General features: G+C 42.3%; 1 protein-coding gene across 1 annotated transcript in view; it reads left to right on the forward strand.

Annotated features, from left to right (window-relative positions):
* The window catches only part of FBLN2 (fibulin 2), an 83,193-nt gene extending 78,129 nt beyond the window's left edge, over positions 1 to 5,064 (forward strand). The window contains exons 15-16 of the mRNA XM_086469818.1: positions 3,557 to 3,680; positions 4,707 to 5,064. Coding sequence (XP_086325944.1) covers positions 3,557 to 3,680; positions 4,707 to 5,064 — 482 coding nt within the window. The remainder of the gene's footprint in view (positions 1 to 3,556; positions 3,681 to 4,706) is intronic.
* The last annotated feature ends 17,933 nt before the right edge of the window (positions 5,065 to 22,997 follow it).

Here is a 22,997-nt window from a genome sequence, read left to right on the forward strand (position 1 = left end):
TCTGGTGGTTTTCATCTGGTGCACAGCTGTCTGCTTTTGAAGTAAAAATCACCCACTTCCAAAGGATGCGCTGACTGTGTAATAGTGATTGAAGATCTGATTACTTTTACGAACTCTACATGCATTCCTGCAGTCAGTTACACTAACTACCAGGCATTTCCTGCTCTGAGTTTTTCAGAGACCCTTCATATAACTTTTGTTTATGTATCTCCTATGCTTAAATTCTCTTCCTAGTGGTAATGGAAGTGAATTTGCACTGTGTAAATCATGAATGGCATGAGCATACTTGATCCTGACTTTGGAGCAGAGAAACAGACTAAATGAAAATTGAAATACTTTTAAAAGCTTTTTTTTTTAGTGTATTTTTAAGTATGACTTCAGAATGCAGTTATATGTTCAGAATGCATTTAAATTCTTACATAAAAGTCACCTTTAGGAAAGTGCAGCTATTGCTCTCCTTGGGCTTTTTTTGTTGTTTTTTTTCCTGCTGACTTTGAGTGTTGGCATGTGAGCTGCCACCTCTGCCAGCAGTGAGCTTTGAGCTGAGGACATCTTCCAGAGTTAATACTGTGAGTCACTGTGTTAATTGGCCAGCACAGCTCTGCTGAGCTGGAGGCACCTAGCATGCTCCCCGCGCTGGAGGTGGAGAAAAAAGTTTTGCCACACCGACCTATGGATCGCGCTTGCGTTGTTTGCATGGTGTGAAATCCTCCCTGCATGCTCACCCTGTGTGGGGAGGGTTCCTGCTGTATAGACTAATTCTGCTAACTGAGCTGTACAGTAATGCTTGGAAAAGCTTTTCAAAGTACCTGTGCCAGCTATACACGCACCCTTCTTAGGGGGAAAAGTTGGTCTACTTGCAAAACTTAGCACGTGTGCAGCAGCTCTGGGCCTGGCTGGGTAAGCCAGCATTTTCTCAGGTGCTGGAAGTAACCCCTGGGTATATGCCCCTTCTTTTGAGCTGTGCAAGTTTGTAGTCACAGGTTTGGGCAGGTTTAGGTACCGGGGTCTCTCTGAAAACAAGGTCAGAGAAACAGTCTGAATCAATGTCAGCTGCAATAAGCTCATGAAGATTATATTGGTTTCCACCAGCTAAAGATCTGCATCTGACCAGTTTTTAAGAGTTACTGGTGGTACATTCTTTGTTCCTTTTTTACAAAGAGACGAGTTGGGTCTCATTTAATAGCATCTCAACATATGGATCTTTTTGGCGAAAAAGCCTATGGTATTTTGCAGCACCGCGAAACTGGTGAAGTGAGTGCTTTCGTGACAGTGATTGCAATATGGAAGAAATTTTCTTTTCACCTAGGGGCACTTCTGAGAATAAGCAAGGGATTTCATTTACTTTGATTCCCTCCAACTTCCTATTGTATACTTTTCTTTGCAAGACTTTTAAACCAGTCAATTCAGTGTATGACATCAGTTCTCATCCCAGGGGAATGGAGGGAGTGGGAGGTTATAGTTTTCCTCAAAGAGTCTCTTTCCTCTGTGACAGTTGGCAGAACTGCAGAGCCCTACACAGTCCACGTGGTTTGTCTGTTAGCGTTTATTTCATTTTAAAGCCTCCGTGCGTTGTCTAGACATTTGGGAGTACACAATGTGACTGTGAGATCTTTGCCAATATTTTCTGCTCAAACTGAATCCTTGTTATTGCATCTGGCTTTCAGCATTTTAAGGTCCATGGCTTAGGTTTGTACATATGTATTGTTTAGGTAACCATATTTATGCTGTAGGCCATAAAGTGAATTTGAGCTTTAAAAGATTTTTTTGGTGTTCTGTAACATTGTTTCTCATTATGGGAAGATATATATATTTAATTGAAATTTTCAAAAATGTGTGCCTTGTTCTAAAGTGTTGTTCTGAGGTTCCCATATTTCATAAGTCTGGTGGAGTTTACATCTCCTGGATCATGCTGCTGTACAGCAGCAGTTGCTTTGCTTTGTATTTGCCCCCTGCTTTAACCAGAGCAACCTTCATACGTAGATAAATTCTCCTCCTGACATAGCCAGCTTAATCTATTCTCAAAAAGTCAATGAAAAGGTCCTGTTGGCTTTTGACTTGGGTTGGTTATATTCTGATAGGATTTGTTCATTCCTGAGAGGTAGCTTTTATCCCAATAGGCTGTGAATGACTAATGTGTAGGCAGATGTAGGGTGTCCCTCCATCCATTACGTGTGTTCACTCTGGGGAAGGGAAGGCCCCTCTGCAGACTGGGTGATGTTTGTTTGTTTGGGATACATGGACATTTCACAGCCTTGTCCATGAAGAAGGAGCCATTGTGATCACATACACGTTATGCAGTGTACGAGCCATTTATAGCGGTGACCATCTTTCATCTAGGACTGTCCCTCATGCTGCAGTGCTTGCAGGCACTGTCTACCACGTGTGAGTCCGTGCACAGTCTCTGCTGTTCGAAACCAGCTGGATGCTTCCCCCAGCTATTGAGCTTATCACACACACTTGTTCAGAAACACTTTGCATGACACAGGCTAGCTCTACGTGTGAAAAGGATTCAGGGAGTACCAGTGACCTGTGAAGCTGAAAAAAATGGCCCATCACTTTCAGGAAACCCTTTAAACTCTATCTTAATCAGAACAGCTGTGGAAAGCTTACACAGCAGCTGCAGAGATGGGCAGGTTGGCTGGTCTGAGAAGTTTAGGGTTCCACTGCCTTAGACTACCGCTATCTAGTTATCTGTTTCCTTTCAACCTAGTTTGTGATATTACTTACATCTGAGGAGCAAGGAAGAATATGACAAGACAGCCAGTTCTGTCTAGAGGTTCGTGTTTGGTTTGAACCACACATGTTCATGCCTGGGTTTCATTGCAGTGGGAAGTGGCAAGACAGGAAGATCTCAGGTTTTGAGAACTTTTTTTCCTTTTCACGTTTATTCTCCACTGAAAGTTAAGCCCCGTGTTGCATGAGATATGTTTGGCATGAGAACAGCTATGTTCACAGGAGCGTACCAAGCACAGGTAAAGAACCAAACTTCCCCTGGAGTAGAAGGCCAGCCCTGCCCACGTGCTGGGTGGCTGCAACTGGCCACACTCTCTGCCGGGCAGGGGAAGGACTATCAAACAGCATGAGAAGGATCACAAGCTCCTTGTAGGGAAGAGTGGGCTCCCTTGTTTACTGCACACACTGCTGAGTAGTGCTGGCACCTCTTATTTACTGATAATGCCAAGGAAGAAGATTTTTTTTTTCTGCAGAAGGCACATGAATTTTAGAATTGGAATAAGGGTGATTTACCCTGTCCCTTCAAATGCCAGCAAGTGTCCCTGTGCAGAGATGAACCTGACACACCTCACCTGAATGTGCATTTCACACCCCAGGTGTTTCCTCTGGGGTTCTCACAGTCCTGGTCTGCAGGCATGGGTACTGAGGAGGTAACACACAGCAACCCAGTGGTGAAGACAAGAGCACTCAGTTTGCAGAGCCAAACCCACAGGCTTCTCTTGTTTCTCATGCACACAGAGCCCTCATAAGCATATTAAGTTGTGACTCCTTCTTATTTTTGAACTTAGCATCTCTTTTTCCTTGTGTTTCTTCTTGTTAGATATTGACGAATGTGCAACAGGAACCCATAACTGTTCAGCTGCGGAAACTTGCTATAACATCCAGGGCAGCTTCCGCTGCCTGTTCTTCGAGTGCCCTTCCAGCTACAGAAAAGTATCTGACATGTGAGTATCTCCATCGCAACGTGGCGAGCAGCCCAGTCCCCAACTGTGGGTGTTACATAGTGCTTTCGTTTGCAGGCGGGTGTAAGCACTCAGAGCTCTGGGAAGACGCTTCAATACCTGGAGCACATTGACTTTCCCCATACAGAGTTTCTGTCTGATTTTGCCTCTTCCTTCTTCCAAGCCCTAGAGCCCCCGTTTGCCCTCCAACTGCTGCTATTACAGCAGTCATCAGAGCTTGCAGCTCTACTTGCTAGAGCTCTAAAAGGGTTTTGTTTATAATTAAGTTTTTAAAAAACAACATCTTCCATGCTGCTTACATGATTGCGGGAGCTGCCAGGCTGCTCAGTGCACCACTGTTACAGTGGGCTTGGGGCTCCCGGTTTAATATTTGGGTTGCAGTTCCTCAGCGAGTGTTGCAGCATTGGAGGGGAGCAGGACAGTGAGCTTGCCAGGCTACAGGCTTCTAGGAATGGCACACCCCCACAGCTCCCAGCTCTGCAGCAGCTGAGGCTCAGGAGCCTCAAAATCTCCAACAGCTGCCAGTGCTTTGGGAAACCATATTTAGTTGCTTATGACTTAAAAGGTCCTTTTCCTGCCTTATGGAACTGAGCAGCTTTGCAAGTCAAGGAGCTTGTTTCCCATGCCCATGTTTTGGCTACCTTTTAAAGTGCTTTTGTTGTTATTTTCTTGAAGTGCTGTCCCAGGCTGGTGCTGGGAGTGACGAAGCACAGACTCCTCTTCCAGGCTCTGTGTTGCTCGCAACATGACTCTGGCTCTTTCCTCATTGTAGAGCTTCCCAGCACAGCTCCCTGTGTCCATGATCTTTTTCTTACACTGTTGTACTCTGACAATTATATCATTTACAAATGCTTTATGGGCACTGTAAAAGCAGATCAAGCATCTGGTAGTTACACAGCTGAAGTTTGGGTCTCCTGTTTGTCTAATACTTTTCCAGTACTCTGAAATACATGTATTTTTACCTGCTGTTGCATAGACACTGAATGTGCTTCATTTCTCATCTCTTAGGAGGTGTGAACGAATCAGTTGTTTTAATTACCTGGACTGCCAAAATACCCCGGTGCGCATTACCTATTACCAGCTGAACTTCCAAACCAATATTGTGGTCCCAGCTCATATTTTCCGTATTGGACCATCGCCTGCCTATGCTGGAGACAACATAATCCTTGCCATCAACAAGGGAAATGAAGAAAAGTACTTCAGCACTCGAAGGCTGAACTCGTACACGGGCATCGTCTATCTTCAGCGACAAGTGAAAGAGCCTAAAGACTTTTTGTTAGATGTTGAAATGAAACTGTGGCGTCAGGGAACGTACACTACTTTTCTTGCCAAAATTTACATTTTCATCACAGCTCATGCGTACTGAAGCATGTATTGACATTGGATTTTATTGGTGCTATGCTCTTTAACTGTTCTACCAAAGCTTAATACTGTTGAACTGGCATTTAGTGTATCTAGCCTTTATATTATTTTTCTATCATTGCTTAAACTTTTTTATTGGTTGTGTAAATTAAGTTAATTTTTATCTTTTGTTTTGTTTTCTTATGCAATTCTTTACATCATCATTTGACAAGGAATGAAGGAAGGGTTAGAAAGGCAGTACGTACATTGTGTTAAATGCTGGAACCTTTTCTTAGAAATTATTTTTAGGTTTAGTCACATCTGCAGGGTATTGCACTAGAGAGGAAAGATGTTCCCTTGGGAGTATTGGTTTTTGCCACTAAGGGAAAAAAAAACCTTGAGCAATTTCTTTATTACACAAACTTATGGTATGGCTTAGCCGCTGACTTCACTGAGATTTCTCTGTGTTGAGATGCTGTGTCGAGATGCTGTGTCAAAGCCTGTACATGTACACTGACGGTTAGCTCACCTCATATTACCAGTTTATTTTCCTCCTTCCGACTTTCATAATATGTTGCCTGAAAATATATATAAATAAAACTCCACCAGAGAAAAAGCTTATGAATGAGTCTTGCTTTAGTAGGCCTACTCATATGCTAAATATTTGCAAGACCAAGGCCTAAAGAGAATGTCATGCCTTAGGGTAAAAGCTCACGTTGCCATTTTTAGTAGCTGTCTTTATAGGTGCTGGGGTTCCTCTCTGTGCAGACTCATTCTCTTTGGGTAACTCTAAGTGCAGATTAGATGCTTTGTAATTATTAAAGGAATGTCCAAGACAAAATGTGGAAATAATGACATAATCAATTACTACACCTTATTTTAAAGCTTGGATGTGCCACTGAGCGATCACTTGCAATTTTAAAGAAATAAAAAGGGGAGTTGCTTCACTTCTTCAGGAAAATCCCTTCAGTTGTGCTACTAAATGATGCAGAGGAAAATGCTGGTTAAATTGGGGAGTTGCATTATGCCATTTAGAAAATAGCACAACCAAAGTTTTGAGCTAGATTTCCTCTAGTTCTACAGGAAACTGGATGAGGTCCAAAGTTAAGGCCAGATGTGGCAAAGCACAGTATAAACAAAGTATTTGTTAGAATTTAGAAATATCAGAACTTCTTTATGGCTGTTTTCTTTTTTCTTCCTCCCAGAAAAGCAAAAACCTCCAGTGTGGAAATTTTCTGAGCTTCCTTTGTTCCAGCTATAATTATTCTGCAAAATGTTTTAAAGGAAAAAAATAGCTACAATATGTTGATGTTTACTACGCTGCAGTTTTACAGTCATAGAATTAGAATATCAGGCTGGAAGGGACCTCAGGGATCATCTGGTCCGACCTTTCTTGGCGAAATAATTATCTGTTCTACAGTTGATCTTTTTTTGACCAGTGTGTGCACAAAAAAAATGGAGAAGTCAAATCTTACGGCTCTTTATGTCATAATCAACAATTTTATTATATTATAAAACACTTGTTCGAACTGCATCTTAAAATCTTGTAAACACCACCTATATGGTGAGAGGGGAGATGCTATGTATTCACTATATCCCAAAGCCATTTCTACACTTCAAGTCAGTTCTTTAATTTGGACTCTCTTTTCAATAATAAAGTGCAAATCTCTCTGTATCTGATATCATAAAGACTCATTACCAGGGGAAAATTATTGCTATCCCCTAGCTGTAAAATACGAGATATCTGTGAGCTTGCATACATCAAGCTTTTCTTTGGTTGTTTTTTTTTTTTTTCTGTAAAAATAATTTTGTAAAAGTGATCTTCTTCCATCCATCTTTTGTTTTCCAGTTAACAGTTTCATAAGCATTTAGCAGGGAAGTGCCAGCTGAGAAACATGTGTTTATGTAATTTGTCACTTCAGTTAATGCGTATCTTGCAGCTACAGGTCTGGCAAGATGGAGAGGCGACCGCAGCAACAAGCAGGAGCCTTTCAGAGCCATTATACAGTCTACATGCTAAGTGGTGATACATTTCTCCGTGCCCCAGTGGGGCATGTCAAGAGTTATCAAAACCTGGTTTTCCATCAGCATTTTTCTTTGATTGAGCATAAATGATATTCAAGCCTTGACAGTCTTTCTTGTCAGAGAACAAATGGACGAGCCATTTGTTACCTGGAGACCTTTTGCTGACTAAAAGCAGCCATAGTCAATCATATTAAGTATCTGGCAGTTTGTAACACCAACTTTTCGTTTTGTAGACAGGTAATTGATGAAGAAAGTTTTAAGTAAGGCTTTGTATACTATTATAGGAAAAATACAGTGTTATAAAACCCCGTGTCTTCATCAACACTGGGTCCAGCAGGCATTCAGAAACGTTAGAAATAGTTGCTTGGTGAAACTGGTCGAAGCAAAGGAAAGGCTTATGGCAGATAATTTCACATTCTTCCTTTTCCTGAGTAACCAGAGGAAATTTTTACCTCTTACAAACCCAAAGTGTGTTCCCAGTCAGTTTTAGTAGGAGCTGCAATGCAGGGATAGTTAGGACCGTGTCCTTTGCTTTTCCTGAGGACAGTGCTCATGATTGACTTTGAACAGATCCATCCACCAAAGACCCACTGACCAGCAAGGATGTCCTTTCACTGGGTCGCGATGGCTTTGGACTGGAATTTTAGTCTCCTTCAACTGGTGTAGCTCCTAGAGGGCCCAGTTCCCATCTTCAGTAATGCACCTGCCACTTTATTTGGCTGGGTAACCTAGATGGAGAATGAAAGTGTGTCTCTGTGAAAAGAATTCAGTCCTGGACTGTACCTTTATGGCCCCTTATACTTTCTTAAAACAGAATAGCTTTCCTGAATTCTCTCTTGAACAGCCATATCTATCTTTCTTTTGTTTTTCTCCATTTCTAATGTGAATTAAGTAGCTATTACTTAGTCCCTCAGATGCTTTGTGCCCCCCCCCCCCCCTCCCACCCCCCTTGCCTGATTGAAGTGAATTAAGAACAGCTACTCGAGAACTATGCAAGCTGATAAATTCACGAGGAAGACAACAGCTGCAAACCTAATAAAGAATTATAGCAGTCTTGGGGCATATGATTATATATGTGTAAAACCTCAGATTATTAGTATGTTCCCAAAATTGGAAATAGCCTTTATGTGACCTGTCTGAACAACATATGTTCTGCTTAGCTTTGCAGGTTGGTTACTCCTGCCTCTGAAATCCGATTCTCTGTCCTTGGCTGTGGTATTCCTTTGGAGATCCAGCGATCCCAGAGACTGAGGAAGATCAAAGGCATCAGTGGTAGGAAGAAGAAACAGAAATCTGAGTGTTTGCTGGAAATTTGATGGGTCTGTTACAGGAAGAAACATCAGGTTTTCTTTTGACTGCAATTTACGTAACATATAGTTGAAATAGCAGATGGGTGAGAAAGATGGGATTTTTTACTTCTTATTTTTAATAGTTTCCTTTCTGCACCGGGGAGGAAGTATTTTACAATCTCTTTGCATGTAAAAAAATACATGTATGTGGATTACTGCAGGTGCTGACTAGTCTGTGCTAGCGTTCCTCTGTGAGCCTGCTGCAGAGAAAAGTCATTGGAGGGCTCAGCTTGGGCCTTGCTCCTCCTCACACTGGAGGAGCAGAGCATGGCTCACCCACCACAGAAGTGTAAGCTGTTAACTGTAATGGGCCAAAATTATTCTATTAGCTCCAAGATCCCACAAACAGAACTTCATTCACTTTTATTTTCCTTCTCCTTTAAATCAGTTATTCCTCAGTCTAGGGATTTAGGACAGAAGCAGATTTCAAATTTATGGATTTTAGGGTTTGGATCATCCTTTGAGGTTAAAGCTGTAATAAGGGATGTACTAGAACAATGGCTTTAACATCAGAGCATAAGGCAGTCTCCTCTGCTAAGGTCCCATTCAAAATGCTTCTATATCAAGCCTTGGTATTTTGGAGAGCAGGGGAAAGCCGAGCCATCTCCTCACCCCTCTTCACTCAGGGGGCTGCTCGAGGAGGCCCCTTGCTTGCCGACACGTGTCACCAGAGAAGGGCGGCCAGAAGGGCACCTGCGTGACGGGGAGCACAGGCTGCTTTCCCCTGCTGTGCTCAGCCTCTGCCCTGGGGACCAGGGGCCCTGTGAAGCCAACAGCCTGCCTCCTTGCCTACCAGCTGGTCAGGCTCTGCAGATGCTCAGCACCTGGCTGCAGTCAGCTTTTGGATGGAGCTGGGCCCCTGGTGAGGGGCAGCTTCTCCTCTGCACCTGCTGGTTCACTGCTTGTGCTTGCACCTTTGCTGCTCACCCAGCCATGGGGGCTGTAGTGCTTTGAAAAATGCTGCTCTTCACAGTCCAGCCAGAAGCAAGAGTGCTGAATGCTGCGTGTATGAGATGGAAAGCAAAGAAGAACAAGAAAATAAAACAACAAAAATGAAGTAAGGTTTTGCGTCTCTCTGGTACTGTGGTAGGCGGTTATGGTGCTGAGTTTGGGTTTTTGTGTGGTCCTGGGATAAAGTCCTGAGTATGTGATTAAAATTGGTGTCCTTTGTGGGTGGGTAAGTTTTGTCCTTTTCCTCAGACCTTTGCAGGGTGAGGAGTTGCTTTCATCTGGTTTACAGGATACGGGGAATCTCTTGCATATCCTTGTCTCCCTCCTCATTCTCTGTAGCTCATGTGAGAGGCCCTGGCTGTTCTGCCCCATTTGTTTTTCTTTTTTTCTTCATCTTTCCATTGCTCCCACTCATGCCAGGAGGAAGAGAAAGTTCCAGCTGGGGAGAAGTAGGATTCTGGAGTAAAAATGGATTTTGAGGTTAAATTAAAAGTATCTTCCCATTTTCAGTTTTGTCTGCATCATAGGGATGTTCATTTTTAAGTGGCTATTGAAAACTAGGATTTAATTATATCAAATTTCAGTGGTGTGAAACTGAAGTCACAAAGTCGAGCCTTTTGTCTTCTAAAATACAGTTCTTTCTTTACCTTGCATGCTCTCCGTAAATAACAGTCACTGTGTAGGGCTATTTCAGAGCTTTGGAGCCCTTTAGATAAGCTTCACCCTTCCAGGGCTCTTGCCTGCTGACCCCTGGCACGTGCTTCTGGAGGAGCTGGCTGACAGTGGCAGGCCAGGTCAGTGTCACTCCTTGTCCTGAATCTGCCCCATGGGCTCTTCTCATCACTGCTGGCAGTGTGGGAACCGCAGAATATCTTGAGTTGGAAGGGGGCCATAAGGATCCTTGAGTCTAACTCCCAAAGAATGGCTTCTTCCAGCTGCGCCCCAATGCAGAGGCTTGCTTGGCCCAGGGGGCTTTTCAGGGAAGATGGTGACATTGGCATCCTGAGAGCTGAGGCTCGCATCATGGTGTGGTTAGAGATTCTAATATCTGCTGTGGATTTTCTTTTTTTAGCTGGGGTTGGAGAGGAAGAGGATGCCATTGCGGTGTCCTACATACTGTGAAGGGAGGGGTGGGAAAGATCCTTTGTACATTAGTGAGCCTTCTGTGTAGAGGCCAAGAATTGTACTAAGTGCATAAATTCACAGTAGGGTGTTTTAATTGCATGGAGCTTGGGATGGTGTAATGGTAATAGTGGGCTGGAAGAATTGAGCTGGTGATGCAGGGCTTGGGGGAGCTGCTGTGGCAAAAAGGGCAGTCTGGTCTGACAGAGCGAGACTAGCCCAATGGTAACGTAACCCCAGGCTCACCCCAGGTGAAGCACTGGTCTCAGGTGAGATCCTTGTGCTTACAAATGATCCGGGGCTACGCTAGTCAACATACAACATGTGAGAAGTCAGGTGGAAGTTAGTTCTGTCCAGGGTTCATAGAGATTTTTTTCAGTGGTAATAGTCTATAACTAAAGTGTTAAATCAAATCTCTCAGAAAATATGTAGTCTTCTCTGAAGAGAAATGCTGGGTTGTGGAAAGGGCCATCTGAAGGACTCAGGGTTTAACAAATTGTTCCCAATAGAACAAGTGATGCTATCCTTTGTGGGGGCAAGAAATGGGGGGGGGGGGGGGGGGGGAATGGAATTAATTTTATTTTGCAATACTAGCAAACTCTGCACACTACTAGATTCTCCTCTGTGCCGTAATTTCTAGAAAGTAATTATGAAACATGTTAGTAACAATAGCTGATCCAATTTAAGGAAAACGCATCCGAAATAAGAGACATAAATGCCTGGAGAGAACAGGAGGGTGGAGATGCCTCTGTCGATAAGGGTCCACTGGCCTACGCTCCAGAAAGGGTTTTTGACACGCTGTGATTGCAGAATTACTGGTTGCAGCCAGATAAACCATAGAAGAGGGTAGATCCTCCTCAGCGTTGATAGCCAGGAGAAAAAAATGCACATAGAATACCTTCAGTATGGGAAAAGTCTGACAATCTTCAGTGAAGTACATGTGAAGCAGAGCATTGCCACTTCTGGAGTTAGAATAAATCTCTGTGAACTAGTGATACAGGACTGATAAACACATAGTGATCTTCTGGAGGTAACACACCGTGATGAAAAGTTTGGTTTTTGTTGGTGGTAACAAAACAAATGCTCTGACCAACAGATAAAGATGATAGTAGTGCGAAGCCGCTGGTGTGGCTGGGAGACTGGACAGGCCATTTCCCACATCCAGCTGTGGCTGGAATATCAAATGGATGCGTTTCATGGAGCCTTGATGGTGGAGGAGGTGGCCACTGGCCTCCTAATGTGGGATGGTGAAGCCCAGCTCCCAAACTCGTTTCAGGGTAGATGAGAATATGCCTTCCTATGCTGGCACTGGAAATTTTGAGTGTCCTGTAGCTAAGATGGAGCAGCTTATACCACGGTGCTGCAGCCATTGAAATGTAGAATTATAATTTTCTTCTCTTATGGACTTTCTTCACAGTAGTTTTATGAGAGTAATCCCAGTTAATCTTAGCTGTTGCAGAGGTCTAGTTACAGTTAATCCTGTTAACTTTCAGTTGCACCTTGGAGAAATAACTTTCACATTGACCAGGAATATTTCAGACACTGTTTCAGGTTGACTAAAGTAAAACTGTAACTCTGGAGTAATGTTACACTGTAGTCTGGAATTGCTACTGTGAGTAGGGGAAGGACTGTACCTAGCCATTAGTGCAACCACCAGCTACATGTCATAAAAACTGTACTCGATGTCGTAGGTATTTGAGATTCAGGGCAAATATGAGGTATTACACCCACGTGTTGTGATGCTTAACCCAATGTACGTGGACAGGAAGGCACTGTGATATTGATAACAGCAAAAGATGGTCCTGTAAGGACTCATGCTCAATCATCACTGGATTTGGGAGGTCACAAGTGTGGAGTTCAGTCACAAAGTTTAGGGATTCCCAAAGTCAGCATAACACTTACTACATTTGCAGACCCGGGGAGTCTGTCACAGGAGATACAGATATTCATGAAATTTCCAGAGCAGACAGACACTCCTGTGTTTTCCATACATTGGACAACGCTGCTCTGAACTACACTTCATGTAAGCAAGAGTCTGCACTCCCCATTTACACAAAAGTGGCAGTAATTGTTGCAAGTAGTCACATAAACTGGGAAGGCTTGAGTACTTGACTGGGTTTTGGAAGAGCTGGAGTCTGTTCTGGGCTCTGTCCAAACAGACAACTGGGTGCAAAGCAGTTGCGGTGCACGTGTTTACAACCACAATGCATCCTTGCATCCTAAGAATTATAAAAGAAATCCTCTCCTATGTCCTGTGAGATTATTTGTGGTTGTACTTCTGTCGTTACCACGTTAAAGGCTGGAATGAATCCTATTGCCTGTTCCCTGTCACCCAAGGATCTCCTGTACCAGACACCAGAGAGGGTGCCGGTGGCTGGAGGGTGTGAGGCTGAAGCTGTGTTCTCAGGTGTCACAAACATATGGCTGTAGTGGGCTGTGTCGTGTACCATCAGGCATCTTCTGTTGACTCAGGTAGCACTAAAAAAACCCTCCAAAACAACCAACAAACAAAAACCCCAACCTCAATAACCCTGAAAATAATAATCTCCTGAGAAAAATACTAAATTTTCTTAAGAGAGAATTTTCTACAATTTCCCAACAGCTGTTGCCGCAGAGCTCCGTTGAAGTGAATGGGCCAGGGGAAGTGAAGACAAAGCTTTAATCATAACTTAAGTTTCCTCTGGGGAGAGGAACAAAGACACATATGACAGATGCTTGCAATGTTGGCTGAATCACATCTGGAAGACTCTGACCTATATAATGATGAAGGCCACTTAAGAATATGGTTACTCCATATGTGTACCTGTACTGTCATTCAAAAGCATAACTTTCAGCTTGTAAATCAAGTGATGAAAAGAGGGAGAAGGCCAGGCCTCCAGTTTGGGGCTAACAGTCAGCATTCGAGCTGCCAGGCTGTGCTCTGTGAGAGCCCCCTATCTTCCATCAGCCTTACACCCTGCGTGGAGATGGTATGTGGGGAGTTTGGTTGGTGGTGGTTGGGCCTCGGGGGTTTTGTCTATGTGTTGAGCGATTCAGGTTGGTGAGCATCCAGAGGAGATGGCATAGGGTGTTCACATCTCTGCCATGGATGCGTGGTGCGGGTAGCTTGCAGGTCACTTGGGGAGAGTCTAAGACCTTTGGCCGTGGTGCAGAGTTGCTTTTTACACGTGGTATTTACCAGCCCAGGACTGCAAAAGCCGCCGTCAGCCCCGCTTCACAACTTTCCCATCCTTAGAAATCCCTGGAATTCACAGTGTATTTGGTAACTTTGGTACTTTTAACCCAGCCTTCACCTCTGCCTGTCAGGAATTCCACTTGTGCCTCTCCTCTTCTGGTGCCTTTCCTCTTCTGTAGCTGCGTCCTGTAGGTTGTCTTGATTTTTACCTCCTTGCCAGGAGGTTTTCGTTTCATCACTTCTCTCCCTTTTAAATGGGCACAGGTTAAAAAGCGAAACATCCAGAAATCCATCAACCCTTTTTCATTGATGCCTTGGAGACTTCACCAGTGCTAGCAGCTCACTGATCCGCTGGCAGTACCACTGAGCTGCCAGTCCAGAATCTGGAGAAGAATAATATTGTTCCAAACTGCGCTATCGCTTTAAACTGTGCACTGTTGTGAGTTTGGAAGGCAGCTGTTCTGTGCACTCCTGGAGCTTCCCAGATTGTGTTGTTGAATGAGCACCTTGGGAAATCACTAGTAAAAGATGATTTATACTTTCCCAGATTCCACTGTTTTTTGTTTGTTTTTTTTTTAAGGTGTTATGTTTCCTTCTTTCTTGGACTGCTTTTGTAGAAGAAATCAAATGTAGAGTTTAATATTAAATATCTGTTCCCACATGTTCTTCATGTAAATCTTTTTTGAGAGGGTATGGGTGTTTTCAGTTTATGTCCTTAAGCATCACCTTCACTATGGGCCAACACAGGAAACAGCCCAGGGCAGAGCGGTGGGCTGTGCTGGGGCGCTGTCTGGCCTGACCCACAACTGGTGGTCAAGTAGTCAGGCGGGTTTTGGCCCTGCTGTGACTGCAGACCTGCTTGGGTTTATTCTGTTTTTTTCATACTGGTATGGCTGACTGTCTAGAACAGTGGAAGTGGGGATGTTCATGGGAGGCAGTAGCATGATAATGGTGGGTTCATAAGTTGGTCACAAAACCTGAAGTTTTGGTGGGGGGATTTCTTCTTTCCTTTCATGTGTTGGTACTGGAAGGCTTTGAAAAACAGTTGTTACTGACCAGTTGTTACCTGCAGTCAACGTTTTCCCAAACTTGCCAGTTGGCAGTGGGATTTGTTGGGTTTTTTTGCTTCCTTGTTAGAATAATTAGATGATTTTGTAGATCGCTATATTCTGCCATCCAGGCAGGGCTACTCATGTTCAAACACAAATCAAGGTGTTTCGTTATGTCCATTGTATACCACAGCTTTCTCTTCAGAATCAATAATGTAGAGATTTGCAGGCAGGCTCATTTTCTTTTAACACTGATCTAAATAGTTAATAAAATAATAGTTTCTCTCCTATCTCCTCCTACCTTTTCCCTCCTCATTTCTCATCTTAGAGGCTGAAGAAATACTTTCTCTGTTCTCATAGAAAGTAATGTGTTTACACTTGCTGCAGCAGTTCAAAGATACCAAGAATATATTTTTCTTATGCTGATAATTGCTTTTCTTGGCCATTACTTGATCAAAGTGGAGGAAATAGAATGGGGCAAGTCAGACTAAATAATAGATGTTTGGAGCAGAAGCAGGACTAGAGCTTTCTTGGGGTGTTTGCTTTGTTTTCAATGTGCTAAATTATTCAGCCTCTGCATTCAGGTGTCTTGCTGGTGAATACATGTGTAGTAACTGTGAAGGTACCAGGGTAGTTCTTCCATGGTGTAAAAAACAAAAGGCCTAGCCACATCAGCCCGTGAAGCTGTGCTGCTGTCTACCGGGTGCTTTGTAGGGACCAGATTGTTTCTCCAAATTCTAAACTGAGGTTTTGGCCACTCTGAAGGAGCATGTAGCTCTAGCGCAGGTTTCTCTCACGAGGGAGCTGAAGAATTTTTTCCCAAGGACAAAAGCCTTTTTTTTACCTGTCCTGCAAACTACACAGGCTGTGATGACAAACTGGGGAGCAGGGGTTTTGGTGTTTGTGGGTTGGTTTTTTTTTTTTAAAAAAAAGCTAGAACTTAAGATCATTCTTGTGTGTTTTCTGGCACTGTTCTTTTTTGAAAAGCTTGTATGGAACATGAAACTGAAACTTTATTAGCATAAACATTTCAGGGTTTTTCATCAGATCTGCGCCACTTCCTGTCACTGTATTTCATCATCGTTGCTCTATAATGAGAGGTTGCTGGTACCGGCTAGACAGACAGTCATAAGTTCACACTGCTGCTTCATTTGGGTTTTTTGTGGATTTCCCCGCCCCCCCCCCCGCCCTGTGTCCAGCTCCGTGAGTTTTGGCAGATTTGCTTGGCTCCAAGAGTACTGAGATAAACCAGTTTCTAGATTTCTCCTTATTTGGAACAAGTGCCCTTATCATTGTTGCCAAGAATATCCTGTGCTGTGTGGCCAAGGGCCAGGAGCTCACCACCATCACTTGGAGGGCTGAAGTTCCCAGAGAAAGTTTGGGCTGGGGTGATTAGTCCAGCAGTACGGCCTCTGACTGAAGATGTTGGATAGCCTACATGCAGGGCAGACTTTTTCCTTGGCATTTCATAAACACCATTTTCAAAGAAATGCTGGCATCTTTGATAATCCTCACATTTTAATTTGATGCTGAGATGAAAGATAACTTTTCATCTCAAACAACGCTTAGGTTTTTGGTAAAATCTTCCCTGTTAACTTAAGTGGCATTTAATCATCTCAAGATCCATAATATATGTAAAAACTCCCAGAAATGTGGGGGATGCTCTGATTTGCTCTTTATTTCTTGGAATGGTGATCTGGAATAGATTAAAAGAGAATTTTTATGAGCTTCCTGGGGAAATTACTACTGTCCTTCATTCTTATACCGAAAGGCCATCTTAGAAACAATGAGCTACTCGTCTCGGAACAAAAGGGGGAAAGTGTCTGAAAGTATCAATCTACACTTATTGGAAGAGAAGAAGGCATTGAAATAGTCTTAATGATTCAAGATGGCACAAAGTTTTTCTTTGAGTATAGAGGGATAGTTTTGATGACCTGACTCAGTTTCGATTGGGATTATTAACTCTCTTTATCTGTCCCACACATATGGTTGACTCCTGTGTTCTTTGGGGTGTTGCAGTGTGGTTTTGCTGTGGCCTGAACAACAGTTGCATCTTCCCCTGCAAGCAGCAACAAGGGTTCAGGGGCTGACAGTCATCCCTGCATACAGCATTTCTACTTTGGAAAGAGGAAAAGCAGAAATCCCCCAACCTGGAAACAGGTTAGATCTCTGAGCACCCTTGATCTTGGCTTTCGATGTTGAGTGAAAGAATGGCAGAGGAAAAAAATTGCTCCCTGAGATGGCTAACCTGAACATTATCAGTTTTCCAGAGAGGACCATCATAAAGGAGTGAATGGAAGAACCACATTAAAAGGAAAACAAACAGAGGGTGTCACCCGTGGAAAAAATAAGATTTTAAGTGCAATTGATAAAAGCAATGACCAAACTACTTGTAGTTATTCCAGCCATGCTGTCAGCTAATGATCAGCTAGCAGGCATAATAAATGTTTAAAATGAGCCTTAACAGTGTAAAATTTTAAGGACCCTAAAACAATAAACTGGATGGTTCATAACCCACTTTTAATTAGTACCAGTCAGGGAAGTAGCACACCTCCAGGTGTTTCCATTCGTTCTGCTGTGCCCACATTTTCTCAGACACAGAGAGGAGAAATGCACATCAATAAAGCCATGGACAGAAGGGATGAGCTGTTCACCATGCAGTGAGCACCAGCTCCTTGCTCAGTGGTGTGCATATTGGAGACTGAACGTTGGCACAGACGTGCTTTTGGAGGCTTTCCACTATGAAGAGTTGGAAAGCACCATTTGAGGGCACCGCTGCCAGGAATTACGTCCCTCAAACCATAAGTGCTGAGGTTTACCATGGTTCAGTGGATGCAGTTTAGTTCTGGGTTCTTGGCAAGATTAGTCTATAGACTTGTATGAAGTCATTGCAGTATGGCATGTGGCTGGCTTTAAAAATGGAGCAAAGCAAAACTCCCCCTTGCTGAAAGCTGGCAGGAACAGAAGAGAGGAATATTTTTGACTATATGAGTGCAGGGCTTTGACGAGGGAGTTAGCTGGCTTCACTGGTTTATAGCAGACTGACATAATGTTGAAGCAAGGAGCCAGAAGAGTGGGTGGATTTCTTGCTGGCACTCCTGAGTACGCGAGCATAGCTGGCATTCGTGATACAAGTGCGCAGTGCGAGTGTGCTGCTGAAGACTGGGTTGCCCCAGGTAGCAGCTGTGGCCAGGACACTGCATCTTTTCCATCTGTGCCTGGCAGAAAGATTATGATTTTTTGTGGGAATGCAGGCGTTGCTGCATTTGTCTGCGACCTCGTCCCCTTATGTTTGGATGGTGGCATTGCCTGTATGCTGCTGAGACGGAGGCCAGCCCAGAACATGGCAACTGAGTTCCTGGGCTTCATTTTCATTGATGCTGAGGCCATCTTACACCACTTTAGCTGTGTACAAATGAAATTCAGTGGGTATAAACTGTACCTGTCTTCACTGTAAGTCCACCTTACCCTGACGGAATGGTGCAAAATGTCTCTTCTCCTCCCTTCTGCCCTCTGTAAAAACGTGGTGGGACTTTGCCTGTGAGCACTGGTTTGACTTTGGCCCTTCATGGGGATGTTCTGTCCAAAGGACAAGGACCAGCTGTGGTATGGGCTTCTTGGGAAGGGACCAAGGTTTAATTCCCTGTGCTGGTACAGACTTCATGACACCAGGCAAATCAGCTAAACTCCCTCTACCTTGCTTTCCTCTCCAAAACGGGAAATACACCGTCCCTTTACCCACATTGCGTGAACACAAAAGACTGATTTTTTTTTTTTCCAGTTCTAATAAAAATAAATGCTACCTGAGTGTCTAAAATATGAGTTTAGGGTATTTCCTGTTTGCTTTAGTTTTTCTTATTTCTTTTGGGAAGAACTGAATCTAATTTTGCTACACCCACCAACTTTTACCTCTTAACTCTTTTTTTCGTAATAAAAGATACTTCTTAAGGATTTTAGGCTGATTTTAGCATACAAACATTGCACTGAAACAACTGGTAAGTTTTTCTTGTGCCTACTCTGAGAGCTGGGTCCTATAAAAGGAATTTCATATGACAAGCATATAAAATCCATGCTCTGTGGTCTCTGACACTAGTTCTATGTATGGAACTGAGGTTAATGTTCATATAAAAGTCATAATTTATTTGGAAACTCTTATCTACAAAATGTACCTTTTCTCACGTTGCTGTGGGAGGGGTGAGAAGCAGTGACGGACAGCAGCTTCATCTCTGGGAACAGATGGAAAGTGCAAAGCAGGCATCTACAAGAAGAGCTGACATTTTAAGCGCTATAAAGTCTGCAGGGAGAGATAATATTGTTCCTGAGATATAATGATGTTACTTGGAAAAACCAGACAAGGTTTAGAGCATGCAAGCTGAAAAAGCATTTTGAGCCTGAATGCCTATTTCTTTTTACTAGTTTATCCTTACGTGAAATAAAGATGTTATCTCTTTCATCAAACCTTGTCTTGCTTGTATCCCAAGGCCTTCTTGTCCAAAATTAGACTAGTAGGATTTGACTTTCTGACTTGCTTTCCCATACTTGACGTTGATGTCTGCATTTACCCACCTCTAAGGTATGCTGTATGTCCTGGACACTTGGCAGAGGATGGGAGAGTAAGGCTTTGTTTGCTGTCTCATTGTTTTTACTGCTGAACGTTTATTTATCCATCAAGTCAGAATAAGCAGCCATTTGTTCTGGATCTTAATTTATATTATGGATATCCTAAGTACTTTAGTAATAATGTCGTTGTTTGTTATTAGGTTTTAAGTAACAGGCATTGGTAAATAAGTAAGACAGTATAAATAAAAATCTACTTAATTATCTGAGCCTTAAGTACAAGGCAATAAAACCAAATCTAAAAAAAGGAAATCGTTTGAGTTACTAACGTTGGGAAGACTTCAGAAAGAATTTGTCTCTATTATTAAAAATAAGTGGGCCAAATCCTGCAGCTCCTCAGTGCTGAGGAGAGGTTTGTCCAAGGATTATAACAGACTACACCATGATAAATGATTACAGAAGGTGGTGATAAATGCAATGTGTTGCTTATTAGGACAGGCAGAGATAGGATGGTAAATGACGAATACTGATCTAATGATTTATTTTCAGAAGAATTGAAAAACATTCAAGCTCTAACTTAAACAGATGCATTTAATGTAAGCTGTTCGTTGAGATGTTACTAGATAAGTTTGTGCAAAAATGGAGTCTTAAGAGTACTGTTAGGCTTGCTGAAGCCACTGGGACCCTTGCAGGAGCTCTCTGTTTAACCCTTCTCCCATTGCTTTGATTTTGTCTCTAGGTCCTGCCAAAGCTGCCGGTAGAACAGGATTAGGGCTGCACTGGGTAATGTCAAGTTGCAAATGGAGAAACTGCTATTATCATCACATTTTTATCATCATGCAGAGTAACGTAATATATACAAAGACCAAGAATGCTCGTTTTTCTCCATCTGTTTTGCGATGGAAGATATGAGGCTCATTAGAAGAGGAGGTCAGGCTAACCCTTTCTGGTACTTTAGGATCGTTGCCCCTCACCTCTCTCCAGTTCCTCCTAAATCCTGGGTTTTATTCTAATGACCTCCCCAGGCACCAGCACTGAGGAACACAGGAAGTATACGTATTTTCTTGGAGACAACGTTGGCCATCTCCAGTTTTGGCATAACTTGTGTTTCCTGTGACAAACATACAAAATCTTCAGAAAGAATTTGCTATAAAGTAAAAACATAAATACAAATAGTAAATACTACTGTCTTCATACATTTACGCAGACCTGCCATTGCCCTCAGGTTTGCAGCTCCCAGTTAGATGCAACATCCAGACTAACAAAGTTAGAGCAGGCACTGATCTCACTGTGTAAGTGATGGACTAGTATGAGCTGAAACTAAAAATGAACTCGTATGCTACCAAGGACAATTAGCAGCTTTCATGGGGATTTAAAAACAGATGGGCAAAAAGACAGTCAAAGAGATGCTGCTTTTTTTCTTTCAAGGAACAAGTAAGGAAAGAGCACAATTGCCTCTCTTTTTTTTTTTTTTTCTACTGATTGCCTTCATATTCCAATTTAAATTAAAAAAAAAAAAAAAAAAAAAAAAAAAAAGAGAACTGGCCAGAAGTTCTCACCTTTAAATTATATGCTCTTTTCCTATCGGCATCTGACAGTACGTCATACGGCAACAGTGCTGGCTGAAAAGTTTTAGAATGAAGCTTCAGTGATACATGGCTCATAAATCGAAGAAATTCAGAGTTCTAATTTACACTTTAATTAAAGTATATATCATACATATATTAAAATTCAAATACTTAACTAACATAAAGGTCAATGGAATGCATAAGCTCCTCTCTTCCTACATTTTTAGTTTACACATTTTGGTTCACTCAGGTAGATCTGGATACAGAGCAATCAAGAAACTTAATCCAACAGTTTATTAGGAAAGCTATAGTGATGTGTCTTAATCTAAATTCAGATTACTTTCTTCTGAAAGGGGGAAAAAATTATAACTGTCAAAACCACTACTGTACTAACTGTAAGTTTATCCCTTCTGTTACATAATCTCTGGGGAAATAAGACTATACAGCTTTTTTCTGATTTTTAAGGCCTATACACCAAACAATAAAAAATGCCTTGATTCATAACCTGCAACACTTTATTAAAAAACCCCTGAGTCTAGAGAATTATAAATAGCAGTGACACTGGCATAGCTTTATTTGCAGCGAAATTCCATCCATAGCTCTGCATTAATCTGTGAATGCTTATGAATGAGAACTTATTTATAAAAAATGTTAGGAAAAAATATTTGTAAGATTTACAGGTGAGATACAATTTATCTTGGGGAGCTTATAATTTCAATTGTATACAATTAATACCAGTCATAATTTAAGACTTCTGGTTCATGAAAGTCTGTGCATATTGATTAGTTCTCTCTTATTTTTCTGTTAGACATTAAGAATGCTGTGCTTTGTACAGTTTTTTAAGGACTGTGGGATTTCATCATGTAATAGCAAGCAATGGCACAGATCTGCCTTATATGGCATAGGTAACACTCAGCTAAGCACAGAATTCAGGATTTGCAGGGGCAGAATATTAATGTGATAGCTAAAAACTTTGGTAGTGAAGGTGAAAATATAATTTTATAACTATAGATGATGTTGTCTACACCTACCTGGTGTCTCCTTTTAAGAGTGTAAGAATATCAGTATGCAGTGTTATCCTTGTGTTATCTGCTTGGTTCAAGGCACTGGTTCCATATCTTTGGCACAGGGAAGTTGTGCTGAGCAGAGACAGCATGGGATGGACACCATCCAGCCACATCTTTCTATATGCCACATCACAAGGCTGCTGGGAAGAGGCAGTTTCTTGCCCACACTAGATCAAGTTGCCTGGGTGCTATGACTCCAAAGGTTTGTTGTCTGCAGAAGGGATGACCGAGGAACAGAGATTTTCTGTGAAAACCACTTTTAATCATGAAATCTTAGGTTCCAGAGACTGCAAGTGCCACAAGGATGCAGCTACTGTGCTGGTTCTGTATCCCCTGGGGAAATGGTTTATATTTGCAGACAAATTTAGTTCTATTTGTGTTTTATATCCACTAGAGCACCAGGCCAGTTTCCTGTTTCAACATTTTTGACCTTGTATCTACTTAAATCCTGAATTTGAAATAGGATGAGAGATGTCCACACAGGAATATTTTAGCAATCTCTGGGAAGACTGGACAATGATATGAGAGTATGTGGGTTTCTTTTAAATATATGATGTAGAAATGTAAATAATTATAGTGTCTATGATGCTTCCAGACTGGTATCAGAGGAGAAAGCCGTTCTTTAGGCCCAGAAAGTCTTCAGTACAAGGCAAGTACAACAATCCAAGTTTTCACAGTTTGACAATGTCTTTCAGTTCTCTCAATGTCAAATCACTCAATGCATTGCTAAAAATACTTTCCTTATGCACAAAGCCAGCCTACATGAAAGGCTAGCATTCTTTGAAGAGTAAAGCATCGTAGCTGTCTCTGCTGATTGACTACTCCAAAAAAGCATTCTGCAGATAGCTGTTCAACTTTTTGAATGCGTTAGTTTTGGCTATGCTCACACCCTCTTTGTATTTTCCCCTTGTATGGACATATAAGCATTAGGGGTTTTTTTTTTTTGCCATGGGTATGCTCACCACAAGCTAATTTTAACTTGGAAGCATAGACACCAGCAAATCGTGATTTTTCATTTTGCTTTTGAGGTCTATTTTTGTCAAGAATATAAAAAGTTATGCTCATCTTGTAAGGGAACTAGAGCAATGTGCGTGT

The sequence above is a fragment of the Leptosomus discolor genome, chromosome 9, assembly GCF_034619465.1.
Source record: "Leptosomus discolor isolate bLepDis1 chromosome 9, bLepDis1.hap2, whole genome shotgun sequence".
NCBI classification, from domain to species: Eukaryota; Metazoa; Chordata; class Aves; order Leptosomiformes; family Leptosomidae; genus Leptosomus; species Leptosomus discolor.